This window comes from Hyphopichia burtonii (assembly GCF_001661395.1).
Source record: "Hyphopichia burtonii NRRL Y-1933 unplaced genomic scaffold HYPBUscaffold_1, whole genome shotgun sequence".
In the NCBI taxonomy this organism is placed as follows: domain Eukaryota; kingdom Fungi; phylum Ascomycota; class Pichiomycetes; order Serinales; family Debaryomycetaceae; genus Hyphopichia; species Hyphopichia burtonii.
Window position 1 is genome coordinate 1,718,714 of NW_017963728.1, and position 15,202 is coordinate 1,733,915.

Sequence of the window (15,202 nt, forward strand, 5' to 3'; positions counted from 1 at the left end):
ACTTTAGAGAACTTAGTTGTAATGAAAAGATGAACAAAAAAAAAAAAATTGTCAAAATCGAAAACCTGCACAAAGGTCATCACTGCTTAAAAATTTAAAGTGAAAAAAAAGCAGAGAAGACATAAACCTCTACAGCATCTTCGATAACGATTCGAATACGACAAGCATGGACGTGACAGAGGTTATCAGCATCACCAAGCCTGCTCTTTCGAGCAGCAGTAATGCCATAGACATTGACTCTGACGTTGACTCCGATATTGAAATGCAAAATGAGGAAGGAGCCACCCAGAGTAAGACCAATGAAAAATCGGATAAGTCAATAGTGACACCAGGGGAGTTGGTTACTGATGATCCTATTTGGATGAAGGGTCACGGTACATATTTTCTTGAAGATAAGACATATTCATGTGTTGCAGGGAACATATCAAGGGTTAATAGGTTATTGAGTGTGATTCCATTACGAGGAAGATACGAAGCAGAGACTGGGGATCATGTTGTTGGTAGAATTACTGAAGTTGGAGCAAAGAGATGGAAAGTTGATATTGGATGTAAACAAGATGCAATTCTAATGTTGGGTTCGGTTAATTTACCTGGTGGGATATTAAGGAGAAAAAGTGAAAGCGATGAATTACAAATGAGAAATTTTTTAAAAGAAGGAGATTTATTAAATGCTGAAGTTCAATCGATATTTAGTAATGGGGCAGCGTCATTACATACTCGTTCATTAAAGTATGGTAAATTAAGAAATGGAATTTTCTTAAAAGTACCACTGAGTCTTATTATTAAACTGAAAAACCATACTCATGATTTACCAGGAAATGTCAGTGTCATATTAGGTATAAATGGTTACATATGGTTATATAAGACTCCAAATAATTCTGCCAATAAAGTGAATACTAGCGGAGTTACCAATAAAGCACAAGCAGGTTTAGATTCTGCCCAAGGATATAATCCAGGTCAAGGATCGATATCAATTACCAAATTAGAAGAAGCCAGTTCATGGGAGATTTATAGTGATAATAATGATAAGGATATTGGGAATAACATTAGAAATAATATAGCCCGTTATTATAATGTTTTGAAAGCATTGAGTTATGGAGAATTAGGTATAACTGAACAAAGAATAAAATTAGGATATGATGCAAGTTTAGCATTTTCAAATGTTGGAAGTTTAATTGATAAAGATGCAATGGAAAGTATTTGTCAAGATGTTATAAGTAATGAAAATATGAGAGGAACATCCAACTCAAATGTATAGAATACAAGAAGCTTTTTTTTATAATGATAGTTATTAATGTACATTAGTTATAGTATGAATTATTAATGTAGGAATTATTAATGTAGGAAGTAGTAATACTTTCAATGTTTGATGAAATTCTAGATAAATATTATTCTTTTATATCTCTTTATTTGATATCAATCCAAGAAAGAAACTATTATTGAAAAGAAAAAATGAAAAGGAAAGGGAGAAATAAATAGTTGATAGAAGATAAGTTATGCTAATAATAATAATAATAATAATAATAATAATAATAATAACAATAAATGAAATATCAAAGAACTTTTGTTTTTTTCAAGTAACATTTGAAATAAACAATTTGGAATAAACCAAATAAACAAATTGCTGAAACCAAAACTGCAGACAGAATTGTATAACGAGAATAAATGGATTCGTTAATATCACGTAATTTAAATTCTTGTTCCATTAAATTTGAAAGCATAATTTCTGAATTTTTCAAATTTTCAATGATGATGTTTAATTCAGATTCTATGAATTGAATTTTATTATCGAAATCATCTTCATTAAAATTTTGAAGATGATTTATAATTTCATCCCTTGTAGGTGAATTATCTTCTTTCAGTTTTGATTTTTGGTGCATTTGAAAATATTTTGCATAGTTTTTATAATTTGTTTGTTTGATAGTGGTTATATTTTTAATATCAACGGAAACTTGAACATCATGGAATTGAGGTTTAAAAGACCAAGATTTATCATTATATAAATTATCAAAACAAATGTAAATTAATGATTTACCTTTATGACTATTCAAAACTTCTTGAGTTCTTTGATTATTAGCTTGATTTGATTTATGAGTATTGAGACCAAGATTCAATTTATTTAAAATTTTTGATTTTTTAACTAAATTATTATTAACATCAAATTGATTCGGACTATTCAAGTTTGTGAAAAGTAATTCAAAAGACTGAGATAAACCCTTTTTGATACGTAAATCATTTGCATCTGAATCAAAAATGTGTAAATTTAAAGTTTGAGATGGTAATTTGTCACCCGCATCAACAGTCACTAAAATAATATCATCCTTCACTGTTGGATAGGAAATACAATTATATAGATGGTCAAGACTTGAGTAATGTTTAGCGTCACTTTTTTGAACTGGGGGTATACTCAATCCTAAACCTTGAATCAAAGTCATATGGCAAAGACATAGAAGTAGATATAGCATCAGACGTAGCATCTTCTTCTTTTTTTTCGACTTTCTTTTGATTCTTTCAGTTTGCTTTCACTATTTTGACTATATCTTGACTAAGACAAGAAGAGTTCGATTGAATGGTATATGTCAGGGTCTCACTCTAAGGGGAACAACAAAATATAAGATGGCGGCGAAACAAACGCTAGATTAGATTTTGAAAAATTGAACAAAAGCATAGACCACACCTAGAGGGATGGGGATCGATCAAATGAACTTATTAGAATCTTGATAACGGATACTTGTTTGGTAAAAAACTAACAAATTCCCAAATCCTAAAGTAGTAGACGTAAGTTAAAACGTAGAGGAAAAAAATTTCCACCAAAAACCAAAAAAAAAAAAAAAAAAAAATTAAAGACAGAAGAAAAATTAAATTCTAAAGTAAAAAACAAAAATGAAAGGAAAGAAAGCACAAATATAGACAAAGGAAATCTTTTCTTCTTTATTATATGTCGTGAACTAACAAATAGCCCTTGTACGTTTCCAATAAAATCAGGAGCCAGGTCTAAAGCTATCTTATGGCCACCATGAAATGGGAAAGGAAAGTTATTTTTGTTCGAAACAAAAATTAATAGTTCAAAATCTTTAAAGTTTTGCCTATTTTAGGAACTGAGCAGGAAGAATTTGGAAAGTTGAAAATCCCACTAAAAACAAAGCGACAAACAAACTAACAAAAAAGCCAGAAAAAAAGCCCCTTGCTCAAAATATAATGCGGGCGCGCCTAGAATAGCTTAACTATCAATCAGCTTGTCACCAGGGTTGCCTATATTGATCTTTGTCGGGATCAAGCTGTAGAGTAGAATGGCGAGTAACGAGAGCACTGGTGGGAATGGGTCTGGGAAGCCTGGGGGCAAAGCGAATGGAGGGAAACGAAAGCAATTGCGTTTCAAAGCGAAGGTGGTGGTGCGATGGTGATAGATCGAATCAACTAGTTACCGGGGTCCGTATCCAGAAGAACAAAATTGCTGGTCACCGAAGTGTGGAATGCGCTTGGAGCAGGCAGCGATTGAAGCAGCACAATAACAACCGAAGGGAACACAGAGCCAAACGAAAGAAGAAGAAGAAGAAGGAGCAGAAGAAGGAGCAGAAGAAGGAGCACCAGCGGCAATTTCAAAAATGTGTTGATGTTCCCCCGGAATGCACCCCTGGTGCCCTCGGAAGTGGCCAGCATACGATTGCAAAGTAGAACAAGATGTCAAGCATCAAGACATCAAGACAAGACAACTGGGTTTACAGCACAGGTGCAACGGGCCAACAAAGTCTCTTTACGGGCCCGTAAATAAACAAACGGGCCTACGCTTGTTTAATTGTCCCCACACTTTGGGCGACCCTGGCCATGTGGGCCCAGCTGGACCCATGATTTCCGGGGGTGGCCGGGCTGCCCTCGGATAGTGGTTTTTTGCATCAATTCAGTTACTCTTATACAAGCTACTAATCTATCCAGCATGTTATACTATTTACAAACTATGTACAAGCTAGTTGGAGGCACTGGCAATTAAGAGCTGAAGTCTCTCTTCAAATTCGTGCTGCTCAACTTTTGCAATAATATCCATTAATCTTACTCCCAGCATACAGCCTTCGATATCGTGCATGGAATACCCACACCTATGGTCGGTGATACGATTCTGGGGGTAGTTGTAGGTTCTGATTTTGTCTGATCTATCTGTAGTGGTGACTTGATCAGTTCTTAATTTTCTTTGTTCCAGGATTTCTTTTTCTCTTTCTAAAGCTGCCAATCTTGATCTTAAGATCAGAAAAGCTTTGGCTTTGTTTCGGGGTTGTGATCGTTCGTCTTGTTGTTGCACGGTGGTTCCAGTAGGTATGTGGACCAATCTAACGGCAGAATCGGTGGTATTGACATGTTGTCCTCCCTTACCTCCTGCTCTCATGGTATCAACTCGAACTTCTCCCGGGGCAAACTGTCTTTCATCTTCTTTCAATGATGCCTCGGTCCCGGTAGATATCTTTGGTAAGACCACCACTGCTGCCGTACTGGTATGTATTCTTCCTTTGGACTCGGTAAGAGGAATTCTTTGTACTCGATGAACTCCACTTTCATGACGTAATATATTATATGCCTCCGGTGAATCAATACTTATAATACACTCATTGCAATATCCATTATTGGCGAAGTTCTCACTGATTATTTGCCATTTCCATTTGTTATATTGAGCAAAATTAGTATACATTGATTTTAAATCACTAGTGAAAATCCCTGCCTCATGTCCCCCTACCCCTGGTCTTAATTCTATTAAAGCTGGCTTATCGCTATGAGGCAAGCTAGGCAATAACCGGGTTTGCAACACATTAATAGACTCATTAAAATTGGGTAACATTGCTTGTAATTCCTTCATTGATTCTTCTGCTAATTCATAATCTCCTTCTGGATCTTCAATCATCTCCTTTAATCCTTCAAGATTCTTGATGTCGTGCTTATACTGCTCGTAATTCTCAAGGATCACTGAAAGATTGGAGAGTCTAACGTTACTTTCTTGACTAAAACTGCCCGATTTTTCATTCATTTCTTGCGATAATTCGTCATACTCTTTTTCCATTAATTCTGCTCGTTTGAGTAGTAATGGATGGATTGGCCGGTATAGTTCTTCTTGCCCACTGGATACGTATCGCCTCATAAAATGGATCCCGGGTCTTCTGAACGACCATCGCCTCACAATGTTCATCATGGCGTATGTTGCAATCAAGACGATTTAATTGAAAATTTTCAATGTGAAATGGTTTTTTTTTGAGAAGAAAAAAAATTTTAGACTTACTTCAATATTCCACTTATTCCCCAACAAGTATGTCAAGTTCAGCCAAACCAATAGATATAAATGATTTCAAAGAAGCCATAGCGGATTTGGGTGATTCCAATTTGTTTTCGCTAAAGGTGCAATTAGAAAATTCGATTTCAAAACTTGAAGAGACTAATTTGATACTTGAACAAGAAATCAGCACTGTTAAGGAAAATTTGAAAAAGGAAACCAATCAGGGGAAGCTAGATGACTTGAAGGGGGACTTGACATTGTTTCAAGAATCAATTGAGGAAAACATGCCAGTCATTTCAAATCAACGTGAACGTATTAATACTTTGAACATTGAGTTGACTAAAAGAGGTTTGATCAACGAAGGGAAACCCATATCGAAAGAAGATGAAGGAGTCTACTTGTGATTTAAAGATATTTACATGATTATTAACATATATATGTATATATACAAGAATATTAGTTCTTTTTAACTGTGGTAATATCAGAACCAAATAATTTATTAACAAATGGTTTTTCTTCCAAAGCCATTGGATCTTCAGGTCTTTTACAAACCAACATCCAAATAGAACCGAAAATGGCTCTCTTTTCATAAGTGATATCTAAACCAGAATCATCAATGATTTCACCGATATCTAAATTATGTCTACATTTCCAAGTTTTCATTCTTTTTTCAGCACGGAAATCTAAATGATTATTAATGAAATCCCAAGTACCTCTACCATGTTCTAATAAAACAATTCTACCATTTGGTTTTAATAATTTTTCCATATTTTGTAATGCCTTTACCGGATCTTCGTGAGCACATAATCCAAAGGATTCGATAATGGTATCATACTTCACAGGATATTCACTTTTACTAGCCAAATCAACCAATTCTTCTGCTTTACCAACAACAAAAGCTGCTTTAGCATATTTTGGATATTCTTTTCTAAATTTTTGTTGGGTTATTTCAACCATTTTTTTAGACGAATCTAAAAAGGTAATTGAATCAACTTCTTGTGGTTTTAAATATGGTAAATTTCTACCGGTCCCACATGCAACTTCTAATACATCACCACGAAGTTGTTTCATTAACCATTTACGACGACCCCCCATAAGAATACCTCTTTCTTCCCATTTAATTTCATCATCATATTCTTCAGCAATATCATCAAAAAAATCAGTAGTATCTTCAGCAGAAACAATCTTTGGATTAGTGGCATTGGTATATTCTTCTGGTTCAGCATTGGCTTCTGCCTTATCAAGTTCTTCGATCAAAGGTTGTTTAATCTCATCACGTTTGTTTTCCAAATCAGGTACTTTGGCCTTGCTGTTGAATTTATACTGTTTATCATACCACTCTTCTAATTCTTCTGGGGTTGGCTCAAAGACAGCTTCTTGATCAAAAAAATGCTTTCTTCTAAACTCCTTTCTCATTGCTTGATAATACTTAAACTTCTTTTCTTCTCTTGGTCTCATTCTCTCTCCACTTAAAGCTTTCAATTTCAAATATTCATATTCTGATAAAGAATCTGGATCTTCTCTATACTTCTTCTTAATGAAACGAATCTGTTTATCCTCATAATATCTGTCTCTCATATAAAAATAAAAGGTAACAAATAATGCAATCATCCCACCGATGTAATAAACAGTCATTCCCTTTTTGAATTCCTTGGTTTGAACATAGAAGGCCCATTGACGCCATTTCGGCATGTTTTCCATCTCCTTCTTCTCCTGGGATTCTCTATGATTAATAGGAAAAGGGTCTCGGGAATATAATCTAATCATAGATATTATTGGACTGTTCCTAGAGATGCTCTTCACCATCGGAATCCTTGTTTTTCCCATACCAAGTCCCACCGAGCCTACACCGAATACACCCAGCCTCGAGGCATGGGTACCCAGTCTTATAAGACTTCTTGCTAACATTGAACAGTTGATATTTGCTTTGATATCGTTGGTTCTGATAGACTTTAAACTTCAAGAAACATTCATTTTTTTTTTTTCAAAACGAAAAAATGTCGTGGTTGAACCGAAACCTCAATTCTCGCTCTTTTCCTCTGAAGGCAAATGGAAAATCAACGATAGTCAAACTCCATGTCACTTAGTTTGCAAGTTATTCGAAGAAATCATTCAATTTAAAGTGAATACTTAACCTTGAAGGTCAATTGGTAGTTCTGGTTGATAAATTGAAGTTTCTCCCTTTATATTTCTGCTGAACAAGAAGAGTTTGTAAGTGAAAAAGACCAAAATGTCCGAACCATCACAAATTTTGGAAGAAGCTAGAGTAGCTAGCTCTAAAGGCAATTTCCAAGTTGCTGAGACCAAGTATAAGTCTATAATTGCCACCAGGCCTTCGGAAGATCAAGATGATACTAAATCAAACAATAAACTCTTACAAGAACAAGAGGCTGCCATTATAGAGTTGGGTAAGATTTATCAAGGAGAAGGCCAACCACAAGACTTGGCTCAATTAATTACTGATTCCAGAAGTGTTTTAGGTAATTTTGCCAAACTGAAAACTGCTAAGATTGTCAGAACACTCATTGAAGATTTCGATACCATTCCTAATGTTGTTGATTTGCAAATCCAAGCTATTAAAGAAAGTATCGAATGGGCAGTTGCTAGTAAATTATCCTTTTTGAGACAATATTTGCAATTGAAATTATCTTCTTCATTATATGAGAAAGGATTATATCAAGAAGCATTAAAATTAATAACTGATTTATTAAGAGAATATAAAAAATTAGATGATAAATCTTCATTAGTTGAAGTTCAATTATTAGAATCTAAAATTTATCATGCATTAAGAAACATCCCAAAATCAAGAGCTGCATTAACTAGTGCAAGAACATCTGCCAACTCGATCTACTGCCCTACATTGTTACAAGCTGAATTAGATTGTCAAAGTGGTATTTTGAACGCCGAAGATAAAGACTATAAAACTGCCTTTTCTTATTTCTTTGAATCTTTCGAAGGTTATAATATGCAAGAAGATTCTCGTGCAATCGTTGTTTTGAAATACATGTTATTAACCAAAATTATGTTGAATTTAATTGATGATGTTAATTCTATATTGAATAGTAAAAATGTTCTTAAATATCAATCTAAGGATATCGATGCCATGAAATCAACAGCTACCGCGTATGCCAATAGATCTTTGAAAGACTTTGAAAACTCATTAATTACTTTCTCTTCTGAATTAAAATCTGATCCTATCATTAAAACTCATTTCAATGCATTATACGATAATTTATTGGAACAAAACTTGTTAAAAATTATTGAATCTTACTCAGTTGTCGAATTATCTCATATCTCTAAAAGCATTGGTTTGAATTTACAACAAGTTGAAGGTAAATTATCGCAAATGATTTTAGATAAAGTTTTCTACGGGGTTTTAGATCAAGGTAATGGATGGTTAATCATATATGATGAACCAAGAAAAGATGCTTCTTATGAAGCTTCATTGGATTTGGTCAAAAATTTATCCAATGTGGTTGATTTATTGTATGAAAAAGCTTCCACTTTGAATTAAAACAATCAAATCTTGTATAAGTAAAATAAAATGAAATGTTAATTTTTTTTTATCGAATTCTATTAATGTAGAATCTATATATTACAATCTTTAGTACAATCTTCAGTACACACCCAATGATTTAGATTTCGAGCTTTTGATTTGATTTTGGGAAAATCCCATTAATACCTCGTTCACTCGCCACTACTGCTAGTTCTCCCGATCTCTTAACGAATTCATTTAATCTACCACAACGAAGGAAGCATTTCAAATAGTCATTTTCTTCTTCATTGGCAACGTCACTTATTAATTTAAATGCTTTCTTAATGTATTTCCAATCTCTATATCTAGCAACTTCGTATATCTTGATCAATTCCATTATCAAATAAGGAACGTATATTGATCTGATTTCATCAAATATCGATTTTTCCTTTTCATCCAAGTTTGTTGATTGAATTAAATCTTTAAACCATTGAATGATTAAACCATTAATTTTACTAGTCACTTTTTCAATTGACTTTTCGATATCTGGCGATTGCCAGAATAATCTTTGAGAAGATCCATTAATTTTATTGTTTGTTAAAAATGAAGTCCAATCATCCAAAAATTGTAATCCTTCCACCAAAGATGAGTATTGTAGTAATTCTTCTTTACTTTCATCGGTAATAGATGATACAAAATCATTACTGCCTAAAGATTTAGTGTAGAAATCAGCATCATAACTTTTAATTAATGCCTTGAAATCTTTACCGCGGGCAAAGTGTTTCAAACTTGATAATCTACCTGTCAATAAAAATCTACGAATAACAACCAAGGAAGACAATATAGCATCTTCATACATGTTACTACCGTAGAACCATTCAACTGCATTGAAGACCTTAAGATCGATTGAATTAATCTTGGATTCATCTGATCCATATGAATCAATTGAAATTTGATTGGTTGGGGTATAATATTTTTCTGTTTCATTCATCACACGCTCAACGGTTCTTCTGAAAACATTCACCATCTTGTCTTCATTTTCGACAAAATCTTCTGTGCTAGTAGTAGTTGCTGAAGATTCATCCGTGATTGTATTATGATTATTATTAAATTGGCCGAATCTTTTAACCAAGCGTATTTGTTTTGCTCTTTCTTCTGGATCAACAATAGTTGAAAGAAATAATGAATAACACTCTCTAGCATCTTTTTCATCTGGAATGAAGGATAAATATATTGGAATTTGAGAATTATAACCGCCACTTTGCAATTTGGAAATATAAAAAGTAATCAATTTAGTGATTGTTTTCCCAGCCAACAAAACAGTATTATCGACATATAATAAAAAGATTGCTAAATGAATAATAATTCTTGAAAGAAATTGATTAATTAAAGCATCTGGAGATTTAGTAATTGATTTGACCGAATTAGATAAGAATTGAGGAACTTGGTCAATCATTAAACTACCTAGTATTATTCTTATTGGATGAGTACTTTGTTCGGAGATTTCATTATCAGCCAGCAGTAATGAGTTCAATATACCGTTGATAGTATTGAATTGAGGGTTAATTACTGGGAATGCAAGATTTTCTTGTTCTTGTTCTTGCGGTGATAAACGAGAAGTAATGAAAGTTTGTAAATTATGCATAAACAATTGATTCAAATATAGTAAAAGATGCTCTTCCCAATTCAAAGATGCAGCTTTTAAATTATTGCTAATATCATTACCACTTAAAAATTTATAAATCAATTTTTCATATGGGTTAAGATTAGGCAGTTGAGAAAGCTTATAAACAGTTTTAATCCACAATAATTTATGTTTCAATCCCGATGCTACTTCCTCACTATTTTCCAATCCACTTACATCAACAAGCATATCACTTTCTTTATTAAGTAATGTTTCTTTATCAACTATTGGATCGATATAATCTTGTTTGGCACCAAGCAAGATTAAAGCGAGAGTGAAATTCCCAGTACTGTTTGCCAAATCAATGGCTTCTTCTATTCTATTCGCAATTACCAATTTATAAATGAGTGAAAAGTTCTTGGAATCAACCGAGTCATCTTGAGGATCAATATCTTTATCTGACCTTAAAGGGGCATCCGAATCTAAATTATCAATCAAGGTTTGATCGTTTTTACCGGTCAATGCAGACAAGTCATTGTTACTAATTTTGATTCTAGTATTTTGCCATTTCCCATTAGTTTCAACTTTTTCATCGGAAATACTTATAGTTTTAGAGTTCTCTTGGAGCCAATAGATAATTAAAGAGAGTTCTTTGATCTTTGGGTTTTGCCTAAGCCAGTTTTCACGCTTAACATGGAATGACGAAAACTTGTATTCAGGAATTGGTTCTTCCTGGCTTTCCTTGGATAATCTATATGAGTATAAGGTTTCTACCAAGTTCCACAATCTAGTTTCAAGATCCCAATTTTCAAACTCCAACCGGGTTTCAAGATCAGGGGCTTCGCCCATCTGGCTGGCGACTTGCAAAGCTTTCTGAGCACTAATGGATTTGAATTCTTGGATCAAAACGAATGGATCATCCTTGTTTCCAGCCTGGAAGTTCTCAAGCACTTGGGCGAATTGCACCTCAGTACTGCCGGTTGCCTCGCTTGAAGTCCCAAGCCCGTCACCTGCGTCAACCACTTTCATCAACGCGTCCTCCATATCTGCTTCGTTTCTCTAGATTGGATATAACAAACCGATATTTCAAATCAGTTGTTTATAAACTTCAATCTCTTCATCCTCTGGAGCTTTTTTTCGTCTTCTTTTCGGTGGTCGTGCCATTGCAAATATTGCCATTGATGCATCCGTACACCCACGATTCTTAATGCTAATCCCCTGGCGGCAAAGCTTCCTCACCAAAAAAAGGTGTTACTCTTATCGACTAACCCCAGATAAAGAAGAGATTGACTAGTTAAACAGCTTCAATTGAGGGCTAGTATAGTAATAAACCAGATTCAAAGACAATGGCACCAGATCCTTCGCATGCGGCAGCAACGCAGCCAGCAGGATCGGTATTTGATGACGAAGAAGATAACAATCCATTCTCCAATACTCAGGGGCTTGCAAGTTTGATGAGTGATCACCGAAACAGTCTGAGTCGACAGGCAGGTAGTAATGGGCATTCGAAGAGGGCTGGTGGTGAATCACAGGCTGGAGATAAGTTCGAAGACGATGCATCGCTCTTGCTTTACAATTCGTCTTCTAACAATCAAGCAGAAGTTAATTCGAGTCCAAATAAGGATACCTTTAATACGATCTATATCAACTATGAAAGTCGGGTTACCAAGCTCTTGAGGCCAGGGAGCAATCCTAAGATTCAAATAACCGAAGCTGGCAACTCTAATGAAGGAATGCTGAATTCTCTGAAGAAATATATCGTGTATACCATCAAACTAATCAATGGAGATGATCTAAGTGATGAAATTCAAACCAGGAGGCGTTATAGTGATTTCGAAAGTTTGAGAGATGTTCTTACCAAAGTTTTTCCCTTGGTGATCGTTCCTCCGATTCCTCCTAAAAACTTTCTTGGTTTTGGTGTTTTAAATGGTCTAGTCTCTCAAAATATTCTGCAATCTACTGGAGGGGTTGCTAATGGCACAGGAGGAAGTTCTGCAGATGGTAACGCTGCAAGTAATGGAGTGGGTGGCTCACCATCTAATTACTCTTATATAAACTCTACTCATCTCAATAAGAATAAGTTGATTGAACACCGCAAACGTTTATTATCCAATTTTCTTAACAATTGTCTAAGTATTCCGCAAATTCGTAACTTAGAATTTTTTGCAAAATTCTTAGATCCAAATGCAAACTGGTCTGATGAAATCACCCTTATCACAAGTCAATTGCCTAAATCCATCTACTTACTGAACCCCGAAAATGGGCTTAAAACTGATCCTCTCTATGAAAACCTTCCTCTACCGGTCAGCAACCATTCTATAAATATACCGTTTTTCAAGGATAATAAGAAGAAGATTACGAAAAAGACCAATAAGTTACTAGGTAAACAGTCACAACAAAATAATGATCAAGAAGAATCGCCTAATGAACTTTCTAGACAGACATCTCCAACAAATACAGTCACTGTTGATGCAAATGGAGGTGGAGATTCAAATAACAAGTCGAATTATTCGGTCGGTGATGAATATATAATTGCAACTTCTCGCTTAGATGATATCAATAAAAAAATAATGGATAATTTCATCGGCTTAGCCAATGACTATACCGAATTGGGTACTGCATTCAACTCTTTTTCACTTATTCTTTCCGACCTGCCAATTACAAGAACTAGCAAAATTAAACTTTCTAATGATTCTTCAGTTGACGATAGAGAAAATACCAAATTAAATATGGTTTTCGAAAAAATCGGACAAGTTTTTGATCGGTCCTACATAACGATTAACTCATTAATTGGGGATTTGGAAACTAAGTTTTCAGAACCTCTAGGTGAGGCAGTAAAATATTCGGATATTTTGACATTCATAAATAGTTATACAAGAAGAAAAATTCGTCAGCAGAAGCTTTTAGACTCAGAGATCAAACACAGGAAAGAAGATCTTTTTGAATTATTGAAACAAGAACAAGAGTCTGCACGTATCGATGGGGCCATAAATTCTCATGCTATTCACTCAGATCATAAATTTGATTTTTCAAGCACCAACAATGAACCTGCTCTGAACCAAACTGAAACACAGCAAGCCAATAAAAGCAAATTCAAATTCTTCCCATCAATGAATCAATTCAAGAAAATAACTCAATACGTAACCGAGATTATTGATCAAAATCCTGAACAAACAAGGCGACAACGCATTGCACATTTACAAAATAAAATTACCCTGTTGGAGAAATGTCAAAAGATTATGCTTGAAGATGTTTCTTATATTACTGATGAGGTTGATAAAAACTTTAAACAATTCCATCAGAAAGAATTAAAAGTCATTTATGAAATACTATTGACCTACAATGGATTTTTAATCAGTTGGGCTAAAAAAAATATTGACATTTGGGAGGAGATAAAGGAAGAGGTGGAAAAACTATAAGATCTTACCTTTATGGATATATATATATAATGTATAATGATTTTAATGTGAAATCAATGACTATTAACAGAAATTAGAGATATGCAAGATATTAAAATGAGCTGAAAGGATTTCGAGAAATAGAAAGAGCTCTATGATAAGCTTATCAATCATCTGATAAGTATTTTATAACAGGAGGGCCCCACTCTTTTGACCTCTTGTAAGCACTAATGTCACCTTGTAAACCATTGATGGCACCAATAAAACGTTCACGTACTTCCTTTGGTTCTTTTTTAATTTGAGCCATTGGGATTAAGTATGTTCTAATTGTGAAAACTACTGCTCCTGATTTAGGCAATTTGGTTAATACTTGCCTTTCGGATCTATAGTGAACATCTTTTTCAAAATCTAAAGAATCATAATCCAAAGGTTTTTGCTCATAATCAGCGGAAAGATTATGGCCCTTATTAGAATCATCAACATAAAACTTGTTATGAGTTTGGACAGAGAAATTGGAACGGGTGACAAATCTGAAAGGCAAAAGCTTATCAAAGAAACGATTCATGGTTGGTTTCAATTTATCTTCATACCCAGGTATTGGGTGATGAATATAAGACAATGGAGTATCAAATCTTTCGGAAGGAGCAAACCCTGCAGCAAAAGTAAATATACCTGCTTTGAAAAAGTATTCGTCACCATCTTTCTCTCCGCTACGACTTGGGTCTTTTTGAAGTATAATATAATCTTCATCGATCACCTTGGATAAATGTACAACATAATCTTCACCCGGAGTTTTATCATCGGTGTGAGCAGGAATAACCTCATCTATGGTTTTATTCAATACCTGGTTATTACCAATCTTAACATAAAGCTTTGGGTATTTGGTACACATATAGTCAAGAACAAAATCATAGTATTCTTTAACTGCCATTTCCGCTTCTGGCTTATAAAAAACCGTTTCTTTTCTAATGTCCTTTCCTTGAGGATAATCAGGATGGCTATTAGACATAAGTTTCTGTTTCAATTGAAGTCTTTCGGCATGAACTGGTTCAACTAACAAATAATCTTGTGGGTCTAAATTCTTAATACCCATAGTCAATTTGTAAAGTCCTTCTTTAAAAGGATACGATTTTAATGGATCAGCAGTTTTCCAATCAAAGCTATCTGGAACTGGTTTAATCACCGGCTTAACTATTCTGTCTTTCTTTTCATTCCCTCCCAGAGTCAGTCCATTACTCGTGAAAATCTTACTTTTATCATCCTTAAATAACGAGACAACTATGACTAGAAGAGTTCCAATTAGAATGGGAACCCTCAAAGGCTCGTATGCTTCTCTCAAAGCATTCCAATTCACGGTCAAAGCATCCATCTTTGGTTTCGTCTAGTTGGAAGTGAAATGATTCATTTTTTTTCATCCTCTTTTCAATTCAATCTATTAAATGAGATAACAA

At 34.3% G+C, this 15,202-nt stretch overlaps 9 protein-coding genes across 9 annotated transcripts; 4 read left to right on the plus strand and 5 right to left on the minus strand.

Moving 5' to 3' along the window:
• Nucleotides 1–166: 166 nt before the first annotated feature.
• Nucleotides 167–1,258, plus strand: HYPBUDRAFT_159852 (exosome non-catalytic core subunit; the record flags this gene model as incomplete). Its single annotated transcript, XM_020222459.1, has 1 exon — nt 167–1,258. One exon carries the CDS (start codon nt 167–169, stop codon nt 1,256–1,258), a length of 1,092 nt encoding a protein of 363 aa, XP_020079131.1.
• A 295-nt stretch (nt 1,259–1,553) lies between these two features.
• On the minus strand, nt 1,554–2,435 carry HYPBUDRAFT_146443 (p24 family protein; the record flags this gene model as incomplete). The annotated part of the gene is made up of 1 exon (XM_020219967.1): nt 1,554–2,435. One exon carries the CDS (start codon nt 2,433–2,435, stop codon nt 1,554–1,556), a length of 882 nt encoding a protein of 293 aa, XP_020079132.1.
• Nucleotides 2,436–3,928: 1,493 nt separating this feature from the next.
• HYPBUDRAFT_151552 (uncharacterized protein) lies at nt 3,929–5,176 on the minus strand (the record flags this gene model as incomplete). The annotated part of the gene is made up of 1 exon (XM_020220555.1): nt 3,929–5,176. The coding sequence occupies one exon, from the start codon at nt 5,171–5,173 to the stop codon at nt 3,965–3,967; it is 1,209 nt and encodes a 402-aa protein (XP_020079133.1). The 3' UTR covers nt 3,929–3,964.
• Nucleotides 5,177–5,280: 104 nt separating this feature from the next.
• Nucleotides 5,281–5,818, plus strand: HYPBUDRAFT_151553 (uncharacterized protein). Its single transcript, XM_020220556.1, has one exon. It carries the CDS (start codon nt 5,290–5,292, stop codon nt 5,656–5,658), a length of 369 nt encoding a protein of 122 aa, XP_020079134.1. The 5' UTR covers nt 5,281–5,289; the 3' UTR covers nt 5,659–5,818.
• On the minus strand, nt 5,711–7,021 carry HYPBUDRAFT_155032 (putative RNA methyltransferase; the record flags this gene model as incomplete). Its single annotated transcript, XM_020222076.1, has 1 exon — nt 5,711–7,021. The coding sequence occupies one exon, from the start codon at nt 7,019–7,021 to the stop codon at nt 5,711–5,713; it is 1,311 nt and encodes a 436-aa protein (XP_020079135.1).
• A 331-nt stretch (nt 7,022–7,352) lies between these two features.
• RPN6 (proteasome regulatory particle lid subunit) lies at nt 7,353–8,768 on the plus strand (the record flags this gene model as incomplete). The annotated part of the gene is made up of 1 exon (XM_020219494.1): nt 7,353–8,768. The coding sequence occupies exon 1, from the start codon at nt 7,485–7,487 to the stop codon at nt 8,766–8,768; it is 1,284 nt and encodes a 427-aa protein (XP_020079136.1). The 5' UTR covers nt 7,353–7,484.
• Nucleotides 8,769–8,889: 121 nt separating this feature from the next.
• On the minus strand, nt 8,890–11,382 carry NUP84 (Nup84p; the record flags this gene model as incomplete). The annotated part of the gene is made up of 1 exon (XM_020218222.1): nt 8,890–11,382. The coding sequence occupies one exon, from the start codon at nt 11,380–11,382 to the stop codon at nt 8,890–8,892; it is 2,493 nt and encodes an 830-aa protein (XP_020079137.1).
• A 317-nt stretch (nt 11,383–11,699) lies between these two features.
• Nucleotides 11,700–13,772, plus strand: HYPBUDRAFT_3990 (uncharacterized protein; the record flags this gene model as incomplete). The annotated part of the gene is made up of 1 exon (XM_020223392.1): nt 11,700–13,772. One exon carries the CDS (start codon nt 11,700–11,702, stop codon nt 13,770–13,772), a length of 2,073 nt encoding a protein of 690 aa, XP_020079138.1.
• On the minus strand, nt 13,750–15,164 carry HRQ2 (Hrq2p). Its single transcript, XM_020223914.1, has one exon. It carries the CDS (start codon nt 15,118–15,120, stop codon nt 13,918–13,920), a length of 1,203 nt encoding a protein of 400 aa, XP_020079139.1. The 5' UTR covers nt 15,121–15,164; the 3' UTR covers nt 13,750–13,917.
• Between the last annotated feature and the right edge of the window lie 38 nt (nt 15,165–15,202).